The sequence below is a fragment of the Aulonocara sp. 'chitande type north' Nkhata Bay genome, linkage group LG8, assembly GCF_057382095.1.
Source record: "Aulonocara sp. 'chitande type north' Nkhata Bay isolate Kocher_YH1m ecotype deep benthic linkage group LG8, A_spYH_male_GT1.1, whole genome shotgun sequence".
Lineage (NCBI taxonomy): Eukaryota > Metazoa > Chordata > Actinopteri > Cichliformes > Cichlidae > Aulonocara > Aulonocara sp. 'chitande type north' Nkhata Bay.
In genome coordinates, this window is record NC_141351.1 from 17931818 (window position 1) to 17955415 (window position 23598).

A 23598-nucleotide genomic window follows, 5' to 3' on the forward strand; every position below is an offset into this window, starting at 1 on the left:
AGATTATGGAAGAATGTATAATACTCTCATGACCATTGATCAACATTGAGAATATGCATATTTATGATGAAGGAACTGACCTCCCAGCCCATTGTTCCTTCAGTGGGCTGGTTTCAGTCATTATGCAAATGTACTGTTTATAAGATTGGAGAAACCTGCAGTCAGCTGAGACTGAAGAAGTCACTTGGATGAGTGACGAAACGTTTCTCCCACTGAAAACGCTACGTCCAGATGAACAGAATCAACTTTTGGAGATTTACTTACCTGGATGATTGAGAATGTATCAAGACGAAATGCATAATACTCATTATTAAAGGATAGCGAGAAGAAATGTAAGGTTTAACCAAAAGTAGGAAGTGGGTCAAAGTAACAGTTGGAAGGTTTAGAGGTCTTAATAAATCTGGTTATTTCATCTACAGTCAGGAATCGGAAAACTAGAAAGAAAAGAACAGGGGGCTCATACACTGTCCTAAAAGTAGAGTTACTAAGAGCCAGCTGCTGATGAATATTACTGATTTTAGTTTTACAAAGGACATAAAAGTATTACTCTGTTCAGTGCCATACAACTGAGGTCGAAAGTTTTAAGGTGGTCGAAGGAGCTTGTTCACACTGGAGATGGGTGCCCTTGTATTTCCTTGACCTGACCAGACCTGATTAGTGTTGCATTATATTCAGATGTAGCTGCAGACAGGGAAATCAACTATACGGTGTACACCTATATACGGTACCCTCTATATTGGATTCGATTTTCTCCTGATTGAAGATGCGTGGTATAATTTAGATCGTGCGTGTGTTTGTGTGTGTATGAATATACTAGAGACTCTTGGAAGCTCTTCAATCATCCATATTGCGCTTCATTTAAGTTGCGCTTCTTAATGACTCCGGGGCACTCGGGCTCATGTGTGGCAACTTTCAACCATGAAAGGCAAGCAAATGGCATAATTTCAATTGTGCTCTGTTTTGTTTTATATATAATATATTTATATATTTATAGTATTAGTGGGCAGCTTTGGACGCGGAGTTGAAAGTTTCTATTTTAAGACTGACACCGCCTATTTAAAGTACTGTCGGCATAAGCCGGTAACAGTTAGTAGTGCATCTCAAAGGTCTGACATATCGCAGAACTTCGCAACGCACCAATGAGAATGTAGTATCGCATAGGGGCAGAGCTAATTGACGGAAGAAGTAGCCAATTAACCGACGCTTTGCCTAGCCGTTGTAACCAATCATCGAGCAGATGCCAAAAATAACACCTCCTCTTGTTCAGCACCCAAAGTCGAAGGATAGCTCTGGCCTTTCAATGGAAGAAAGTGCTAGATTTGTCAGTGTTGTATAATATAACCAATTCTCAGTGTCCATGTTTGTTTGGGAACGATCGGAATTGTCTACATTTACTGTGAGGGACACAATTGGCGTCAAACATGCGTAAAAACCAACGCTATCCAAGCAGGGAACCACCGAGAAAGGAATTATCGCCGCTCATCTGAGGCCAATCTCCATTATTTTTGTCAAATAAGGAAACATAACACAGCTAGCAAGCTAACGTTAGCTCCGCATATATCTAGACGAGTCTTCACACAGAAAGCTGAGATTTTAGCAGATAATCAGGATTGGATCTACAATCGCACAGCAGCAGGAAAACGTAAGTAGCACTCTTGTATCTGCGCTAACGTCATTAGCATTAGTTTGACAGTTCCAGCGACAGCTAACTGTGAAGCTAATAGCGAACGTTAGCTCACATCAACACAGTAGTAAACGGGCCTTACGTGGAGGGAACAGTGTTAAGTGGAAGGGATTTCTGCATGTGGTATTTCCAGAGCCAGCCGGTTGGTTCATGCTACACAGGTAGATCAAAATAAAACCTGAAACAATGAGCTGAAGTTTTAAAGTAACTTGGTTACCTTAAGCGTTAGCTCGGCTACCTCATGGTAGTTGTAGTAATGTAATATATTTAAAGAAAGTGCCAAAGAGCGTCCTTATTTTAGTAATGTAATGTTTGGTGGGTAACTCTACCAATCTTCGATATGCTCCAAGCAGACGTGCATTGGAGTGTCTCTGGGTACTCCATGTTCTCATGTGTATGCAGGGCGGTTATAAGGGCAGGGTTCCCCCTATTAGTGTGCAATGTCTTTAGTCAAAGCCAAAAAGGCATTCAGATGGCATTTAATTTAATGTACACAGGCAAGATTTATTGATATTTAGCAGTAATGTTTCGCTGCGACAACTGTACGGCTCCTCCCCACACTTCACTGATTTCCCACTGCTCATTATTTACAACAGGACCACTGATACTGGATTTTGGGCCGTTTTTAGTGAGTACCTACAATAGAATCTTTGCAACTCTAAACATTTTTAATTTGACGAACTAGTGAGCTACTTGCTAGACCTGCGATAAGTGAGTAAAGCATGTGATAACATCGTTCATAATTGCAATGATGACATGATTTGGAATAAATAAACAGGCACCGAACTGTGAATGTGGCTTGTACAGTTCAGCTCAGGGTTGTACCTAAGTTTCTGCAGGGCTCTATGTGCTCAAGTTGAAGTTGGGAGGTGGTGGAGGTCCATCTCTCCATACAGAGGTGTGGCTAATCGCCTGTGGTGCTGTGATATCAGTCTGTTTATTACTGACTATGGCGCAAAATAATAATACTTTGGGATATGATGTGTTGATAAGATAAATACATTCTTAACTTTTACTATTTTTTCTTTACATTTTATGTAAAAACAATTTTAATTCTTTAAACAACAAAAATTAGGACAGAAGTATAGTCTGATATAACTAAGTTAATTTGCTGGTGAATCAGCAGTGAATATTTGAATAAATGTAAAATGTTACTAAAGTGCATAATATTTGTAATATGAAATCTAGAGTAAAGTATGGCAAACATTAACAGTGCACACATCAGTGATCTTTATCCTTCTTGTACTGTTACTAACGTGGATTCACTGCTTGTCAAGGCTCGAGAGAGAGCGCTATTAAAAATACTTGGCAAACTAACCTGGGAGTTGTGATACATGGGCTGGGTTGTAATGATTCATATTTAAACACACTCACCATGGCTGTGTAAAACAAATGGTAGTTTGTTAAGATTGCTTTTCTGCACGTTTAAGCTTCAGGTGGTTTAGTGTTTTGGTTTTACTTACAGAGACTTTGATTGGATGGTGTATACAGTAATACTGATATAGACATGATAATATTGGTTAATAGTGTTGGATTTTTGTACTTACTATTTTAAGGGACATGGTTAAGTATATATGAGGCTCTTTGAATATAATGTGTACTGTAGTGATGAGGCCTGTCAAAAATATATATGTGAAATCAACTGTGATAACACATTACAATTCCTCCTTAAAGCGTACTAGTCAAGCTATTTATCTTGCACATTAAAAAAAAGCAAGAGTTGGCTCAGAGTGGATTCTAGTCGAGGTAAAATTTACAAAAACACAAGCTGAAGTTGTATGGAGGTGATAGATACAAAGCGCTTTTAAAATAAGTAATATTTAAAAATCAGTCATGTGTTTCAAAAGTTGGCAGTGCAACTGAGCTGTCTTCATTTGTACCAGCTTGAAGTCTAGCAGCCGACTAACTAGTAAGTAATATAAACTTTAGTTGTCATTCTGCTTAAGTCGTCTAGTACTTGGAAAGTTTCTGTAGTTTTGTGTTTGTCCTTCATGCTTCGGTTGATTTGTGGTACAGCAAAGTCAGATAGCTACATTCTTAGAAATATTTTACAGGTGTTGCACATGTTCCAGGCTTTGTAAGTACATTGTGGGTCCGTTGTCATAAGACAGTTGTCTTGAATGTACTGTGGGTTGCTCTGATATAGACAAAGGTTAGTTGTTAAACATTGCGGTAGATATACAGGAGGAACTTGTGACCATCCCTTAATCATGCTGTTTTTCGTTGATGTGGTAATAAAATGGCACAATGACTTTGTGTTTGTGGGAGTTACAGTTAACCAATGCATGGTGTTACTTTTTTGCTACCATCAGTTACACTCTTACCTCTTTAGCTTTGCTTGCTGTTTTTCTAACAATGCAAAATGTATTGTTCAGAAAACAGAGTCAAATAAATATTGCTAGATATTATTTGTTTTTTGTGGTGTTTTTTTTTCTTTTTCTTTTTTTTTGGGGGGGGGGGGGGGGGGGTTGTTTTGTTGTTTGGTTTTTATACTTCTACATGTTCCAGTTAAGGGCATCCCGTCAGCAGCGGTCATCCATGCAGCCCTTCTTCCTTAAAAGAAATGTAAAAAATATATATATGTATGTGTTATATATATTAGGGCTGTTCGATATAACCATATATATCGGATGACAATATAAAAGTGTCTATTGTTTCATTTTACGCTATCGTTTGTTTCTTGGTGTCGCAAAATAAACTGTTTACGGCAATATTGTTTCATCGTTTTGATGGTCACTGTAGTGGCTATATTAATTTCTTAAAGTTCTCTCTTTCTCTTATATTTAATATAACCACACTACGGACGGACAAGCGCCTGTTTTTTGCGTTGCCATTAGCAACAACGACGGTAAAACCATCGCGTGTCCGCCTGTTTATTTTCCACATAAACCTTTCACAATAAAGCTCAAGATCCTGTTGAGACTTTTCAAAATAAACTGAATCCCGTGAAAGAGTATGCAGAGTTTTTACGGATGAGAAGCAAAAAAGAGCCGCCAGGTGCTAAAAAAGAAACCTTAGACTCAAACATTAGAACAGGCTTTTCCCCGCAGCACACCGTGTAATAAATACTCACAAAGAAAACGGCGGCCGTTACAACTTGTCTAAAAATGCATCCTTTAATGCATCGGTTAAAACACTCAACTCCAGCTACATGACGCCCAGCTGGAAACACTTCACGCAAGTCGAGCTGCCCGAGTTTCACAGAATTTACAGAAAATGTTAAATCTTTGTGATTTGTATCGTTATTGGGACGATAGAATTCTTATATCGGGATATGAGATTTTGGTCATATCACACAGTCCTAATATATATATATTCATCTTAACAAACGTTAGGCCATTACTGAACTTTAAAAATGTATTTCAAGTTCAGTATTTGTACTCTAGCTTGACAATTAACAAATGAAAAGCAAATAAGTGAATGAAAAAAAGAGGTTGAGATGGTGGAGCACACAGGGTTGTATGGTAGGGAGTTGAGGCCATTTTGTACCCGCCGCTATTGCCTTCATGAACAGTGTATATCTAAAGTGATGTCTCAACTATTGGCGCGAGCCGTGCTTTGGTGTTGTTACGCCTTGTCATGCATGTCTGCGTTTTTGTAACCTTGTGTGGCTGCATTGAAGACATGAATATACAGTCGGGTCAGTTTCTATCACTATTTCAGTGATATGGGTATAAGAGCTCAGAGATTTGCAGATCATGGAGAGGAAAATGCTGCAACCGCTTGAAAAGATTAGACTTTCTGAGAAAAAGTTTTTGGAGGAAAAATAAACCTCAACTATTCCAGCATTGGCACTAATGGGGACCTTTTCTCTGAAGGGTGGCACCTATTGTTCAGGAGAATACTGCAGTGAATCCGGCGCTTCAAGTATATATATTTAATGTGGCTTTTGTGACATTGAAACAATAAATAGGCCATTAGGGTTTCTTTTTTAAACTGTAAAGACTAGGCTGATGTCCATATGTCAAGAGGGACTACACCATGGAATAAAAACTGACCATCAAATGTCTCCTAGATTGGGTAAGGCACATGTGTAATATGAACTTTACTGGTGGATCAACACATTTTTAGCTTGCGGCATTTATCATATATTCAGAGATGAAGGGAGCTCGAAGCAACTGATAATCCCTTCACAGTTTCAATAATGAAACCTTGACAGTTTTACTTCCTCCAGATAGGTCTCGTTGAACAAAGTCTCTCCTTTAGTCATCTTGGAGGCGAGTGATTTTCAGAAACCTTTGCGGTGAAAACGAAAGCAAAAGAGTACGTTTTTCATGCTGATATTTTTATTTTATAATTGGCGAAAGACAAAATCAATTGATTAATCTGATTAATTGAACTAAGGACTAACCTGATGAGTTCTTCTCTGACTTTGCCCTTTGCCTTTTCTTTCCACGACAAAGGAAAAGACGGCTACAGTTTGCATTCACAGTGAAGCTCTGGACACAAGTTTATCAGCAGCTTCTTGTGCATTTTATACACTCTGCTTTACTGCAGAGGTGTGTCAAAGTTAAAACTGATGATAAATTCAAAAATAATTATCAGATATGTACCGTGTGGTGTTGAAATTTAGCCACCCTGCCCACCTTCTCTATTATATCAGATGGTGATAAGGTATCCAGGTGACCAGTAAATGACATCACTTAGTTGGGCTTGTGCTCCGCTCGTCAGATATGAGATGAGTTCAGTTTATTTCACCTGAGTCAGCACTCACTGTGCAAAGTCAAAAGCAGCAGATGAAACCCAGTGTCAGTGAAAGACTGAAGATAGTTAACAAGATTATTTTAGAGTTTAACAGATCTTATCAGCTTTAGCTGTGCACTGGTAGAAACTGTAGGCATCGAGTTGACCGCATTGATCCTCCATTGTAGAGAGCAGTTTGCACTGCTTTAGTGAATAATCTGAAAGCCACTAACTGCTAAATGTGTGGTGGCTTACAGCACAGCAGAGCTGCATATGTGCAGATTTGCACATAGAAGGAGAAGAGGAAGGCAGACAGAGTGACGGTTAAAGAGAAAGCAATGTGCATCTGTACCAGCAGGAGAGGGCTGAGTCATGCATAACCTCAGTCACATGAATGAATGATTTACCTCCAATAGTGGACATTTGAACATTTTCATGATTTTTTTTTTTTTTTTAAATTTCATTGTTAACAGTTAAGAGGAAAACAGTTCCCATTAATGATGTTTGTCTGAGAAAATAGATAAATTATTAAACATCCCCAGTGCATAAGCCTTGTTAGGTAGGTTAGGAAAGTGAAAGCAGGTGTTTTGCTGTTAATATTGCCGCATTGATGTTTGTGCTTTTATAATACTCGTCTAATATTAATCAAAATTACAGAAAGTAAATTCTAATTCGAGTTTTAATCAGAATTCTAGAAATCAATATGGTTTCGTTGTAAAGGCTGGAATTTTTTTAAAGCTTTATTTACACTGTGTTTGATCATATTGGACACAATGTTGAGACCAGCAGAGTTTGAAAAAGTTGGATGTTGGATGTTCTTGGCTTGTAAAGTAATGCTTAAGCTTGGATTCGGTTATCTTTGATTCATAGTTTTGCTTTAAATCTGCAGCGTAGCCTAAGGTGGACCTTCCCAGATCTCAACAACTGTGATAAGCATGATATGTCCATGAAACAAAATGTTATAGGTTGTATTTGTTTCTAGCTTGCTCATTATGATTCTCTGCCTGAGTAATAATACGGTGTTTTCCTCGTTATCATAGCTTGTGTGTACATGCGTGCACGTGTGTGGTTTTCTTTTTTACATTTCTCTTCTTCCTTCCAGTTTATGTTCCATTTCCTGCACTTTGAGATGGTTACCAGGACCTTCGGCCATGTTGCTATTAGAGATGGCACGATACCACTTTTTTATGTCCGATACCGATACCGATATCATAAATTTGGATATCTGCCGATACCGATATGAATCCGATATAGTGTTTTTTAATCAACAAAACTGTTTTTTAAAATATCTTGCTGCATTTTGCAAGTCTGCAAGTTCATACTCAAGTTTAAAACAACAACTACACTAAAGCTATTCTGTTATACCTGTATACAAAAAAAATATTTCATAGTTCAGCAATACTGATCAATCTAATAAACTTAGACCTACACCATCCTCCCTATTCTGGTATTTTAAAGAGTACTTAGCGTAAATATTAAGCAACCTAACTAATAGGGTTCCAACTCCCAGCAACAACAAAAAGAAATAAATAAAAAATAGGGAACCACCCCTCACACTCCACCTCATGATGCTTAATCGACGTAATCAACCTTAATTTGATGCAGTGTGAAAAAAAATGCACAGAAATCAATTATTTTTCAAGAAATATTAAATAGATTCAACATCTTTCTTCAACAAAATTGCAGACTGCACAGATGGTACCTTCCCAAAGTAAAAAGTACTATAGCTTACTAGGGTATATATATTAGACTTAATAGTCACTATATACAGTAATTGACTTCTATTCATTTTACATCAAATTAAAACTTTGGGTGTCAGATAATTATTTATTAAAAGCTCGACATTTTAAATGAGAATAAGAAAGAAAAGTATGTCTTTGTGCCCCCTTTTCCCTGTTCATGCCCTATCGGCCCCCCTGGCTAAACTTTGCTAGATCCGCCCCTGCACAGTTACCAGCGTCAGCTACGTAGAAAAAGATCCTGGAGTAGAAAGTAATATTAAATAAATTCTAACAACAGCTTATCAAGCTTAAACGTTCTGCTGTTGTTCAGCCGCTGGTTTCCTCTTTCTGGTGCAAAGTGGGCCAAAAACAAACAAGAGACACGGACTCGCGACAGAAAAGCCGATCAGCTGATCATTTAAGCAGTTTCACGATTGAAGTAGCAGCCGGAGAGCGAGAGGCAGTCGCTTGTTAAGCTTAACGTGGGAATGCTTTACAAACATTCAGAGATGGACTTACACACTTGCTTTACTTCTCTCGGGGATAACTTTGTCGGAGATGAAATGCCAGGTTGCTAGCGAAGCTCCACATGCTATCCAGACCACCGACAGGTCCGGCATGCCACAGCCGCTCTATCACGTGATGCATACTGCTCCGACTGCTAACGTTCTGAGGTGAGTTACGGCGTGTTGCAAGTTTTGCCAGGTGCTTTCGTGATATTTAATGGATCGGATTACATTTTTTATTTTTCTCCGATATCCGATCCAGTAATTTAGGTCAGTATCGGACCGATACCGATACGTAATATCGGATCGGTCCATCTCTAGTTGCTATAATGACTCCACACACATTAGGTGGTAGTGAGTTCCAATGGAAAACGACGGAAACGTTCGAGTCGAGTCGGATCGGTACTAGTGAAAAAGAGCTATAAGTACTGGATTGGTGCTTTTCTTTTAGTTGTATTCTTTCTGTGGTTCCTGCCTCAGATTTTATGAGTCTTGTTAAGTATTAGGCTTTGATTTTGTGGTGTGCGGCGGTAGACGGCCCATGGCCCATTTCCATGCTCTTGTCTTGAAGGATTGCAGAAACCTGCCAGTTTGACTTTAGTTTTTTGTAACACCTGTTTTCTTTAAAAGCACTTTGACAGTGTAAAATGTTACCTGTGAGCTTTGTACACCAAAGTTATTTTTGCTGTCATTCAGGAGGCGTAATGCCCCTCTCTGAAGCAATCTGCTGCAGATTAGTGCACAAAGGGCAGATGAACAAAAGTTGGATATGTGAACCTTTTGTTCTGTGTGTAATAAAAGAAATGTAAAGCTTAAAAATGCCTTCAGTACAGGCCTTTGTTAAGAATATCAGATAAGATAAACAAGACTATATAAACATGTAACCTTATGTTCAGGGGTATGAGTAGATATAACATAAAGGTGTGGCCAGTACTGTTGCTCCGGACCACTTACACAACAGGAGCTGTTTCCCTATTCGGGGTATGCTTGCTTCAAAGTCCGTAACTCAAGACTGAATGCTTCCCCGCAGTTTGACGAGGCTGTCCCGTACCAGAGGCTCCTCCAAATGCAGCTGTGAAATTTGACACGCTGTATCCTCTTCAGTCCTCACTTACTATCCCACAGTCCTCCCTGAGCTGTTAGTTTAATGGTGCTTTCACATGGCTCCCTTTCACTATGTAAATATGAAGGAATATCACAAGATCGAGTTATATTTATCAGTAATTTTCCTTTTGGTGGTCATCAATTCAACATGTGGATTGAAAGATCCAGGAAAGTGTAAATGATGTAAGATAGCCATATTATTCTTGCTAGCTCCTTTTATGCTAATAAGCAGAGAGGTGAAAAAACTCAGTATTCTAGTATTGCGTTTGTTGATCCTTCATTAATTTATTATTTTTTTAATAAGTTAAATATATTTAACGTATTTAAATGAGTGCACAGTCTGCGTAAGACTCTCTGGCGGCCATATATGCTCACAAGACAAGCCAGGCAAAGCCCAAATGGACCAGTGACATGCTTTACAACTTCAGTGAAAGAATAAAGTAAGATGACCCCTAGGAGGACAGAACGGTGAAGCAGAATTAGAGGTTGGGTTGGTTCGCTTGTTACCACCCATCTTATGTTGCAGAATTAACCTGCTTTGAAGCAATTTACACCAGAGATGAGAGGTCAGCATGCAGGAAATCACCGCCTGCTGACTTTTGTTGTGTCACTATTCCTGGAAGATCCCGTGGACCTCAGTTGGCAGATATTTTCTTTTTCTTTTTCTAACTGAGCATCCATATGAAATAGATTCATTATGACTTTTTATTTTTTTGCCTTCTACATGCTAGCAGTTTGAAAACAATTTTCTTGTTCTGAGCCTTAACATCAATAGCTAAAACCTGGATATAAATTAAATTTTTTTATTTGTTCTTTGTTTAATCTCACACTGTTTAACGCCACCAGGATTGCAGCTGAACAACTATAGTTAAAACTGTATTGCATATGATAACAAAACATTGGTGTTGGAGATGTTAAATGATAAATGTAACAACATATTTAATCAATGAGATCTCTTAATATTAAAAAAGAGCGCAAATTCAACAGTGTTGTACTGTAAACAGTACTGTAGTACATGAAGGAAATCTGTCTGCATGACTTTTGGGCTTAAGTTGTAAGAAGTAAAATACAGAAATCTGTTACTTAATTTCTTTGGAGTATAAATGGCCATGGAGAAGGTCTTGCTGTACAAGTTGTCCAACAAACTAAAAATGCAGTTAAAAGTCCAAAATTAATGTCGTCCTTCACATTATCCTAAACCATCCAATGGGCCAGATTGGAGTCTCTGTTGGGGTAATTCTGGCCCCTGTCCCTTAGGTTTGACACCCCTGATCAAAGTCTGTGTTGGTTCTCAGTCATCAAGGCCGTGGTAGTCTAAGGAGTTTGGAAAAGAAAGCAACTGGACTTATTCTGAACTTTTAGTAAGTTTGTATGAACTTAAAAATTTATAGATGGATATAAAAACTAAAAGAAAATTAGTAATAATAGTTACATCTTCACATTAGAACCATGACAGTGATAATTCTGTAAACTTTTACTGTTGGTACTTTTCACTGCTTTGATTCCAGGGTTTGGATAGACTTTATTAGAACCTATAGTGTTTTGTTTTTTTTATCACACAGACGACATTACCTATCTTACTGTTCTTCATTTGCTGCCAGAACCTGTATACTCCCAGCACTGGCTCTTTCATGTGAAACTGTGCGTTAAATTATGAAGTGAGTAACTTTTGTGTGACAGCTTGGTGGGGCTGTAAGTAAACTCGGATAAGGAAAAGGTATTCAGAATATGCTGAACTTGTATAATAGTACAGGCACCAAGGAAAAAGAACGGGGAGTTATTTGTGGGAATACCAATCATTTAAATGTATGTTTGTTTTTTCGAAGTTGATGTTAGTAAATAATAGTAATGTTAAGATAATGCGCTAGCTTGTATTTAGTCTCTCTTAGTGGTACTATTGCATTTGTGCTGAAGCTTGTGCATGTGCATACATGCAAACTGATGCTTACACATGCTAATTTAAATAAACGAGGAAGAAATGCAAATATGACAATCAGCTTGTTAAGTATCCAGCAAAGAGACTTCAACTCCACCATCTTGGACCTCACAGCAGGTAATGATTGTTCCTGTTCTACTCATCAACTTCAGCATAGCAGCATCACGTCATCACCTACACTAGGTTCTGGCTAGAGTGAGTGCTCACAGCAATTAAGATGGTGGAGTTTAAGTCAGAGATTCAAGACAGCTAAATGATACAGAAGACTGCCACAACAGCAAACTGACCTACCTGGCAGTAAGGAAATGCTATACTTTAAGAACTGTCAGTGGAAAGATTGAACTTTCAAAACTATATCAGTTTTAAGGCCATTGTGTAAATAAAATAAAATAAAAATATACTTGGGTGGCCATTAGTATACCTGAGTGGCAAGTGTATATTTGGAAAATACTGCTCGCTGCCTCCTTCAGTCTGTGTCCTGTTTATTTGCTAGGCAGCAACTTTGTTCTGTGGCTTTGCTCTTCACAGCAGTTAAATATAATGGTTTGTTATATTTTGTAAATGTCAAGAAAGTTTATAAACAGTACCTTGGAAAAACTTGTCAATGAAGCAGGCTTATGTTTTCCAGCAGCAGTATAAAGCCCCAAGGGCTGGGCTATTGGTAATCACCAGGCAACTGACTAACTGGCTGTGTCCTCTTTAACCATCTTAAAAGTAATCCCTTATTGTGCTCTCTATAAAGACACTGTTATTTATCAAGGCAGGAGCACATGTCAATTTGTATTACTCAACAAAAATTGGATATTGGAAATACTGAGTTTTTCCTTATAAAATAAAAAGAATAAAATAGGACTGTGATTTTAAACAGCCATTTTTGAAGTGGGGTTTAAGTTATTCAAGTCTAAAATGCATAGACTTCTGTTAGGTCAGGTAACACAGGTTTCTTAGCCTTGACAGTCACTCCCAAAAGACTGGTTTTGAGCCAAAGTAAACCTTTTATAGACGGGAAGCAGTGTAAAGGTCTTGAAGTTCCTGGAGCGAATGAAATGTCTTAAATCTTCTTCTTATTAACATGTAAAGTTGTAACCAACCTTCACACACATTTATATAAATCAGTCGGATTAGGTGAAAACCAGTGAGTTATAGTGTATATATGGATAATGCTGAAACCTGTGAGCTACTATTATTGAACAGGATGGCTGTTTCGTATGAATGTGGCTGCTCTGAGCAGAGCATTTGGACTCTCTGCAGCATTATGTAATCCCCGACCTTCCACTTCCCTTTTCAAAGCCAGTGGTTTTTGGCAGGCGTGTGTTTCAGCATCGGGGGTGACTGTTTCGACCTGTGGTTACTGTATGCGTGATAGCAGTTTTAAGGGGGGGTTAAGTAGTTGAGAGTTGCTAGTTTCAGTTTGATGTCATAGTCCAGATATTTCCCAGCTTTTCTCTTCTCTGTGTACGTGTTTTTTGCCAGCAGTTTATTAACAGCCATTATCAGCCAGAGATACCTCATCATATCTGCATGTGTTCTTGCAGTCTGCATGTCTCCTTTCAGGGCTGGCTGCTGCAACTGCTTTAATGGATGGATGATGCAACTCCTCTCTCTTCTCCCTACCAAGCAGCTGAGAGTGTGTGTGTATTTCTTTTAGACAGAGAAAGACATAGAGAAGGGGATGTCGCTGAATGAAGCCTAGGCTGGATGTTTGCACTGCAGGGTGGGTGGTTGCTAGGCAATAGCAGTGTGTTTGTTTTATTTTTAGAGAGAATCACTGTGGGTGAACATAACACGTTTGTCCCTTTCTCATAGCACGTCTAAGTGCTTTTTCTTAACATACAGTACATTAAAATACAGGCTACACAAGAGTGGAAAATATGAGCTTAATTTAGAAAATCTAGTTGTCATAATCACGTAGCAAGAAAGCAGTTTAAAAAATGTCAATGGCATGGTTCAACTCCTCACCCTAGTCATGAAATCTAAACCATCCTGGCGTATTTATAGAGTATCTTTTTCTCGCACATAGACTATGACACTGCACGCATGCGCAGAGCAGACACAAACGCACACACACACATACGTGAAACCAGCTGTAGTCACTCCTTGCACGTACCAACCTTTTTTGGGCACATGGCCGTCACGCTGTGTGTCTTTGTGTGTGTGCGCGAGTGTGCGAACTCATGTGGGAAGTAACACCCAGTGAAAAGTCAATATGCAGTCAAGGCTCTTTTGATTTTTATAGCTTTTCATTGATTTCGAGATCTCGTGAGTGTAACACCAACCATGCGTTTTGTGAATCGCCCCATACTGTAGCAGTTGCTCACATTTAGGTCTGAATTGATTCATGCGAAGAGAAAATACCAGAGAAAAGTAAAAGGAAGGTTTTGGAGACTGTAGTGGGTATCATGATCTAGCCACCAATTTTCATATTGGTATCCCAGCTACCATAGGGCGAGAGGCAGGGTACACCCTGGACAGTTCACCAATCTGATGATCTTTTTAGTATGTTCTTATTTTTAGACTAGTCAGCTATTGTTTCCTTGTCTACTTTAAATAATTTGTAAATTAGTTGCTAGAAACGTTCCTAATTTCAACATTAGAGGTATTAAAACATATCCAGCTTTTTTTAGTCTCAATAGCAGTGCGTTTACCTTGGATTTGGCCTGAGTGCTGTGCCAGTAGTTAATTGGCTTTATTCCTAGTTATGATGAAGACATGGGGATCATTATTAAATGTTGAAGGCTTTAACTAAATATCGTTTAGTAAATGGACAGAAGAACAAAAATTGTGTTGATATAACAACTTTATTTGCACTTTCAGCTTAATGTGAGAGTCTCTCTTGGGTATTGCTGTCATTTGCAGTTATGCAAGTTTTTTTCCCTTCTGTTTGCCCTTTAGGTAAGGGTGTAAGTGTGTGTACTTATTTGACCTTTTCACACACAAACAGTGAACAGTTATGTCAGTTATGTTGACATTTCACTACATTACTGGAGATTTATTTATGGGGTGTATTAACTCTTCACAACTGTCTTTTGGGTCATGCTTATTTTTTCAACAGTCAGCAAGAGTTACCAGAGTTAGGTCTGATGACTTCTTCATGAACATGGACATTTAACTAGGGACAAACAGCTGTTTGTCTGGTGATTTGGATCTTAGTTTCAGAAGGGTTACAGCCCTACTCTAAGTGCAGTAAAATCTTTGAAGGACATGTCTTCAGCACAACATTATAATGCAGCTTTCCCATTATTTCCAACTCACTTAATCATTCTTTGCCATTAAATCGCGATTAAGATTGAAGTACTGTAATGTAGCAAACCTCAAATAACTGCTGACCCTTTGTAGTGACGTAGCATGGTTTCTCTCATGCTCTGTCATTTACCTTTTATAGGTAGTAAACTAGTAAAAGATAGATTAGCAAAGTATAGACTTCAAATGAATCTGCTGTTTTCACAGCTGGTGTGCTAACAGTATAGGGTTTTCCATCAGATAAGTTGAGCTTGACTCAGCTGTTGCAAAAGCAACACACAATGTCCTTGGCAAGGTACAGAGATGACAAAAGCTTGTACATTTCTAGTAAATTGCTTCCTAATGAGCAGTCCTACAGTTTCTCTGCATTTGTTGCATCATAACATAGCATACTTGCTAACTTTCCACTGCAGTAAAATCTCTCCTGAAATCGTGGATACACAGGGCCTTGAAATGTTAAGAACTAATGACGTCTGCCCGCCTGACGCCACTGGCTTTAATAATTAAAAGGCTGATTGTGATTAACTCATGGACAAAGAGGTTCTGCGGTTCTTTTTAAGTGAACAAGGTTTATGTTGAGGAAAAGACCAAACACGACTCAAAGTGAGATTTAATTCAGCTCTTGGCAGCAGAGAATCTATGCCCTGCTGATTCAGTAATGCCTCTCCACTTCCCGACAACAAGTTAACTAATGGTATTAGTTACTGTGTGTTCAGAGTGAAAGAGGTTCTGTGTGCTGGGTGAAGCTTCCACAGTGTAATCCTCGACTCTGTGGTTCCTCCTCAGCTATCTTTGTCTTGTCAGGATCTCTGGCTCTCACCCTCCATTGAGTAATTAAAAGCTTTCAGTACTCACGGTATGAAGCAACCTACTGAACTACTGACATCAAAAACCGGTGATTTAGAGAGATTTATAGTACAAAGCACATTATTATATGCACTTTAGAATGTTGTGTTCTGTTATAGAGATGGACCGATCCGATATTACGTATCGGTATCGGTCCGATACTGACCTAAATTACTGGATCGGATATCGGAGAAAAATAAAAAATGTAATCCGATCCATTAAATATCACGAAAGCACCTCACAAAACTTGCAACACCCCGTAACTCACCTCAGAACGTTAGCACGTTGGAGCAGTATGCATCACGTGATAGAGCGGCTGTGGCATGCGGGACCTGTCGGTGGTCTGGATAGCATGTGGAGCTTCGCTAGCAACCCGGCATTTCATCTCCGATAAAGTTATCCCGAGAGAAGTAAAGCAAGTGTGTAAGTCCATCTCTGAATGTTTGTAAAGCATTCCTGCGTTAAGCTTAACAAACGACTGCCTCTTCTTGCTGCTACTTCAATCATGAAACTGCTTAACGATCAGCTGATCGGCTTTTCTGTCGCGAGTCCGTGACTCTAGTTTGCTTTTGGCCCACTTTGCACCAGAAAGAGGAAACCAGCGGCTGAACAACAGCAGCACGTTTAAGCTTGATCAGCTATTGTTAGAATGTATTTAATATTACTTTCTACACCAGGATCTTTTTCTACGTAGCTGACGCTGGTAACTGTGCAGGGGCGGATCTAGCAAAGTTTAGCCAGGGGGGCCGATAGGGCATGAACAGGGAAAAGGGGGCACAAAGACATACTTTTCTTTCTTATTCTCATTTAAAATGTCTAGCTTTTAATAAATAATTATCTGACACCCAAAGTTTTAATTTGATGTAAAATGAATAGAAGTCAATTACTGTATATAGTAACTATTAAGTCTAATATATATACCCTAGTAAGCTATAGTACTTTTTCCTTTGGGAAGGTACCATCTGTGCAGTCTGCAATTTTGTTGAAGAAAGATGTTGAATCTATTTAATATTTCTTGAAAAATAATTGATTTCTGTGCATTTTTTTTTCACACTGCATCAAATTAAGGTTGATTACGTCGATTAAGCATCATGAGGTGGAGCGTGAGGGGTGGTTCCCTATTTTTTATTTATTTATTTTTATTGTTGCTGGGAGTTGGAACTCTATTAGTTAGGTTGCTTAATATATATGCTAAGTACTCTTTAAAATACCAGAATAGGGAGGATGGTGTAGGTTTAAGTTTATTAGATTGATCAGTATTGCTGAACTATGAAATATTTTTTTTCGCATACAGGTATAACAGAATAGCTTTAGTGTAGTTGTTGTTTTAAACTTGAGTATGAACTTATACAAAATGCAGCAAGATATTTAAAAAACAGTTTTGTTGATTAAAAAACACTATATCGGATTCATATCGGTATCGGCAGATATCCAAATTTATGATATCGGTATCGGTATCGGACATAAAAAAGTGGTATCGTGCCATCTCTATTCTGTTATAGAACTGCCAAAGTTGTGATCTGTGAACTGAAAATGGCTTTTTATCAAACGTGTACAATAAGATTTATAAATGCAGTCATTAATTGTTTATTTCAGTATTGCTGTTTTCTAAGCATAGTCTGAACAATTCTGGATTATTACATTTTACAACATGGGAGTTAAAGTTTAGAATTTGGAACTGACGTGAAGACCTTCAATGTATAGTTTTTTGGTCAGTATGTGCAGTTATTCATATATGATAACATGCATCAACTTAATGAGTTTATCAGTGCAGAGGGTTTCCCACACAACTGGAATACAGTTAGTTCTATATATCTTTGAACACTAACATGTTCCAGTTATGTACATGGACATAATGTGTAGACTCTGTAGTGCACAGAACCAAAATTAGTAAGAAGTTGTCTCTGTCCAAATAATTATTTTCACAGGGTGCACACGTGTGTGCCAACGCGTTCTTAAATTATCTATAACAAAAATCCATCGTCTTATTCTTCTTTTGGCTTCTTGCTAGTGTTTACCACAGTTGATCATCTGCCTCCATCTTGGGCAGTTATTTTGGTTCACATGTTGATTTGTTCAAATCAAATTCAAATTTTATTTGTCACGTACACAGTCATACACAGTACGATATGTAGTGAAATGCTTGGACAACTGCTCGTGACCTAAAGAAAAAAAAAGGAATAAGATAGGAAATAAATATGAAAAATTAAAAAGGGTAAATTTAACTAGGAGGGAATAAAATATAAATTAAGGTTAAAAATGAAATAACTGTACAACACAAATTAGAATGAAGGGTAAATTTAACTGGGAAAGAATAAGATAAAATATATAAATTAAAGTTGAAAATAAAATAACTGTACAACAAAATACACAATATAGAACTATATAAGAATGTATGAAGAAATATAAATAAATATATACACAATAACAGCAGCTGTACAAGTATTAACTGGAAATGAAGAATATAATGTCCAGTGTTGTGCAATTTGGAGAAGGTCTTATAGCGCCCTTGCTGATGTAGCCATCTCATTTTATCCAAGCTACCTCGTGAGATTGAGGTAGATGATCCGCTAAACAGCCAAATGAAAATGAAACAGTCTATCCAATCAATAGACATTATGGAGAAGACATTCAGTGATATTGAGAACTACCACAATAGTTGCCTAGTCAGTTTGTCATTAGGGAAACAGAAAACTGAAAGGATGAGTGGAATGTTTACTATACAGAAACATGATAGAATTACTTGGACTAACATACCTTGGTCGTTACCTATAGGAAAGTCTATGTGTGGGAGCACTGGCTATAGGTCTAACTCAAAAACTTACAAAGTTGGTGTTTATGGTGTGGTCAAAGTTACTGACTTTGTGCAAGAGATACTATTTTCTTTGTCTTTGCTGTTTATAGTGCAATGTTTACTGAGTTGTCTTCTTCTCTTCCACTCTCTAGCTATAGGCAGCAATGGGTGCATTCCTGGACAAGCCGAAGACGGAGAAACATAGTGCCCACGGTGAGGGCAATGGGCTGCGTTACGGCCTGAGCTCCATGCAAGGCTGGAGGGTGGAAATGGAGGACGCCCACACAGCTGTGGTGGGTCTTCCCCATGGACTCACCGACTGGTCTTTCTTTGCTGTCTACGATGGTCACGCTGGCTCCCGGGTGGCCAACTACTGTTCTGGTCACCTGCTGGAGCACATCTTGTCAGGAGGGGCTGAATTTGCTTCAGGACCCAGCTCCGTGGAAGGCGTGAAAGACGGCATCCGCTCTGGCTTCCTGAACATTGACGAGTATATGCGCAGCTTCTCAGACCTGCGGCAGGGCCTGGACCGCAGCGGATCAACGGCAGTATGCGTGTTGCTCAGCCCGACCCACCTCTACTTCATTAACTGCGGTGACTCACGGGCTGTGCTTAGTCGAGACAGCAAGGTGGGCTTCTCCACCCAAGACCACAAGCCCTGCAACCCACGTGAAAAGGAGCGCATCCAGAATGCTGGCGGCTCAGTCATGATCCAGAGGGTAAACGGTTCCCTGGCTGTGTCCCGGGCCCTGGGGGACTACGACTACAAATGTGTGGATGGTAAGGGCCCCACGGAGCAGCTGGTGAGCCCCGAGCCTGAGGTATGTGTGTTGGAGCGGGTAGCCGAAGGAGACGAGTTTATAGTCCTGGCGTGCGATGGGATCTGGGATGTCATGTCCAACGAGGAGCTGTGTGAGTTTGTCCATTCACGACTTCTGGTGTGTGACGACCTTGAGAAGGTCTGTAACTCAGTGGTGGACACCTGCTTGCATAAGGTAAGTTGTTTCTCATATATGGTGTACATTTAAGGTGAAAGTGGGCAGAAACAGAGTTGTTTTGACTAGTTTTACTGATAGGATTATGATTTTAAATGCAAAATTTTACTTTAATGTATTTCCATGGGGCCGAGCTGTATCACAGTTACAAATGTCTGAAAGATTACTTGTTGCATGCAAACCAACAATAGCTTGGTGAATGTGTAGGTAATAATCTGTTTAGAAGGCTGATTTGCTCTGGTGGGAAAGTATTTGAAGACTATTTACTCTAGTATACCAAATGTCAGAGCAGATCTGGTTATTAGAGTAAATCCAAAAGCTATTTCTGAGGGTGTCAGAGAGACACGCATCTTAAACAATACTGTTTGAAAAATGAAGACTGACTCCAATTGCAGCTGGTTGTCCTTGTTTAACTCTGAAGACTCAGTGAGCTCAGTGTAGCAGCATATGAAGGAGTTTCCACTAGCTGTAGGCTCCAGTTAAAGTGGCCGTCCGGTTTATGCTGGAATCTCCAGAGCAGAAAAAAAGACTACTGTTGGAATCTCATCCTGCAATCTTAGACTCAGACTATCTGATAAGGGATTATAAAAACTTCTGATTGATTGGGAAACAGAAGACCAGGTCGGGGTTAGCACTGACTAAACTACCAAATATGAGAGAACAATTGTCCAGAAGTATATGGATGGTGTCATGCCCCTGATGGATTTTTTTAAAGTGCTAAATGAGTTGTCAGAAACACTTGGACAGCAGTTCACATGCCTGGGCACCTCGCCTAAGTGAAGTGTATTTGTGGGAAACAGCTGCCACTTTTCGTAATAGAAATCTAATGCCATATAAAAAGACCAAATATAGCATATTAAAGTAAAAGATGGACAACTGCAGCTGAGTGTAACAAAAATAATACACATCTAAATATTTAAAATGCTTTATGTCTCACAGTGAAAGACAATGTGATGAATAATGCACTGGTGCTTTAAATTCTCTCATTATCCAATGGCTTTAGCAGAATCTATTAGACTATTACACTCTGCATCACTTATTTTGTGTCTTGGGTACTCCAAGAATCAGTGAGTGCACAGCACCTTGGTTATTTTTACCTTGCTGTACGCCACACGCTGCTATAAATTTCCTCCACTGCAGCGGCTTTTGTGATGTATGAGACACTGTACACTTACAGAACATTACTGTGACCAATTGGAGTTTTACAAGGTAATGACAAGGTGGCTACCCATTTGGTTAAAGGCCAAGGAACTGTGTGTGTCCTATAAATGCCAATTAATGTAGTGTTTTACACTGGCCCTCCAGCTAAAGAAACGCATTCTTCATTCTCTCTCTCCAATCTTTGTTCTCCAGGGGAGCAGGGACAATATGAGTGTGGTGCTGGTGTGTTTCTCTGCGGCTCCCAAGATCTCAGAGGAGGCTGTGAAGAAGGAAGAGGAATTGGATAAATACTTGGAAACCCGTGTTGAGGGTCAGCATTCTGAACACACACAAACAAACCTGCAAACTATGACTGTATGATTTTGGGTTTGCAATAATTCTTATTTTGCCTTTAAGGACATCCCTTTTCTTTACTTTTATCTTTCAATAAAAGCCAACATTCACTCACCACCAGGCTGTGAAGAGTTTAGTATGCTTATTCAGTCCCCCCCCCACCCCACACACACACACACACACACACACACACACACACACACACACACACACACACACACACACACACAATTTCTAATTAAAGTTCAAGGTTATGCACTTAAAAAACAATTTGCTAAGTTTGCAAGCTCAGAAAAACAACTTTCTCTAGCACAAACATAATAACAAAATTTAGAATATGTACTGTATTTATTATTGTGTTCAACAGCACAGTCTTTATACTGTTGTTTAAAAAGAGAAACATTGCTATTTATCTGTCAGCATCTTTCTTGTTAGTATTTAAACTGTCACGTCTGATATGTTGCGGTTGAAACTTGTGGTTGGTTTTTGTGAAGTGTTTAGTTATAGTTGAGCCTGTTTCTAAAGGTTAAGTGAAACACACAAGGCCACATACAGTGCTTAGGTGCTGTCTATATAACTTCGACATAATAAGTCTTTTTTAGGTATTACAAATATTTGAAGTCTTCTACTGAGTGCCGCAGCAGAAGGCAAGCAGGGGTTTATCTGATTTACTATGGGTGAATTCTCAGCCTTTGTAGAGAAAGGTGGTGGTTAAATTCCAAAAATGGTGTATAACTTTCTGTATTATAGCTCTTGACATCTTTCCATTTGTCTGTAGAGCTTATGGGAAACTGTGGAGAGGCTGGAGTCCCTGACCTGGTATCTGTCCTAAGGAGCATTGCCTCAGAGAACATCCCGAACCTTCCTCCTGGTGGAGGCCTGGCCAGCAAGTAAATATACAACAAAAATCTACTCTTTCTACACTTAAAACTTGTATATAGTTATTATTATGAGGCTTGAAAATTTGAATAGATTCATTCCATAGAAATTTATCGGCAGAATGTTAACACTGTGCGATGAACTAGAAGTTGAATCCTTCGCTCACAAGTCACAAAAAACAGCTTTGTTTTCATAGCACATTTCTTATCGCCGTTATGAAGGGCAAGTAAAGGGTTATGCTTTGGAGTGCCATGGTTAGATCTGATCTCACCATATTTCTGGTATTTTGTGATTACTGGTATTGTTGATGTAAAATCAAAATCTAACCACATTTAACTGAATTTAACAGAGATCTGTTCACAGAACTTGTGAGGAGTCTTGTGACTGCTTTTTTACCTTCTCTCTAGTATATAGCTAATACATGCAGCCTAAAATGTCTGTCAAAATACAGCTATTAAATATAGCTATTAAAGTGCTCTTAAATTTAAGTTAAAATGATACATTCGATTACCTGCACCATCACACATCATGCAGGTAAAAAACACGTTTTTATATACATGGCACAGTAACAGAAACTTTATTAACACAGGGGTCAGGCAGCTCTGCCAGAAAGTAAGGTTTTGTATTCTTATATTGCACATCCTACTGGTTAATGTTAAACACATTTCAGGTTTAGAAGGTGGAATCGTTTTTACCCTTCAGCCAAAATGGCTCATGACAATGGTTTTGTCGTCGCCTCGACAGGCCGAATGAACACCTAAGCTTGTGAATGCAATAACTTGGGAATGGGGAGCGTAAGATTTTCAAATTATTACCATTAAAAATCTCTCTTTGAGTTCGAATCTCAGTGACGTCAACGTCAAGCCAGAGGTCAGGTTGTCTGAAAATGTTGTATGGGATGATTTTTAATTCATCCCATAGGTGCAGCTACAAAAAATCTCAAACAAGTTAAATTCCCAGTAACCTAGACCTCAAGGTTAGAGGTCAGTCCCCTAGGATTTTCAAGTATATACCATAGGTGCCAGTATTTTTTTATAATGCAGCGCTTCACAGAATCAGTCCCATACGCCACCTTATATATTCAAAGATGCCATTTATCCACCTAAAATTCCCAACAATTTGTAACTGAAGACTCCGCCTTTACGTCAAAAAAGCAACAATTCTTATTTAACTGCTCATTGGTCTAAAGTGACGCTCGAGTTGTGTCGTTAAACACAGAGATAAAACCTGTTCTTACATTGTATTACTTTAGTAGGTTGAATACGCACTCCCTTATCGCGCCTGCTCATTTCTGACCCGCTAATTTGTGCTGTCGATGGATGGTGTTAGTCATTATTGAAATAAATTGGCTGCATCTTTGCTTATGAACTAGCACCTTGTTAGTAGAACACTTGCAGAACTTTCCTCTCCCATCTCATGCTAATTTGCCCCATCTTGTAAATCTGGCTCTTTGGGTTTATAAGCAGTCAATCTGTTTGATGTGTTTTTAGCAACATGTCTTACTAGGAGAGCATTAGATGTATATAATGACCCACAAGTTAAAATAGTCTGGGTTGATTAAAGATGTGAAAAGTTTTGATTTTTTTCATCAAATTCAAAAGTGTATATATTGTTTATGTTTGGGATTTATCCAGTTATACAAGAAAAGCCTTTCAAGATTTGATGACGATAAAACACTGAGAAACGCAAGTGTCTGCATCCTTTAGTTGCATCCAC

At 38.8% G+C, this 23598-nt stretch overlaps 1 protein-coding gene across 2 annotated transcripts in view; it reads left to right on the forward strand.

The window, feature by feature from the left end:
- Window positions 1-1186: 1186 nt before the first annotated feature.
- Window positions 1187-23598, forward strand: part of ppm1bb (protein phosphatase, Mg2+/Mn2+ dependent, 1Bb) — a 29616-nt gene continuing 7204 nt past the window's right edge. Inside the window, exons 1-4 of one of the 2 annotated variants that reach the window (XM_086304011.1) lie at window positions 1187-1642; window positions 18667-19509; window positions 20863-20980; window positions 21782-21893. In XM_086304011.1, coding sequence (XP_086160137.1) covers window positions 18679-19509; window positions 20863-20980; window positions 21782-21893 — 1061 coding nt within the window. In that variant the 5' untranslated portion in view covers window positions 1187-1642; window positions 18667-18678. The remainder of the gene's footprint in view (window positions 1643-18666; window positions 19510-20862; window positions 20981-21781; window positions 21894-23598) is intronic. The other variant, XM_086304012.1, reaches the window with a different exon arrangement.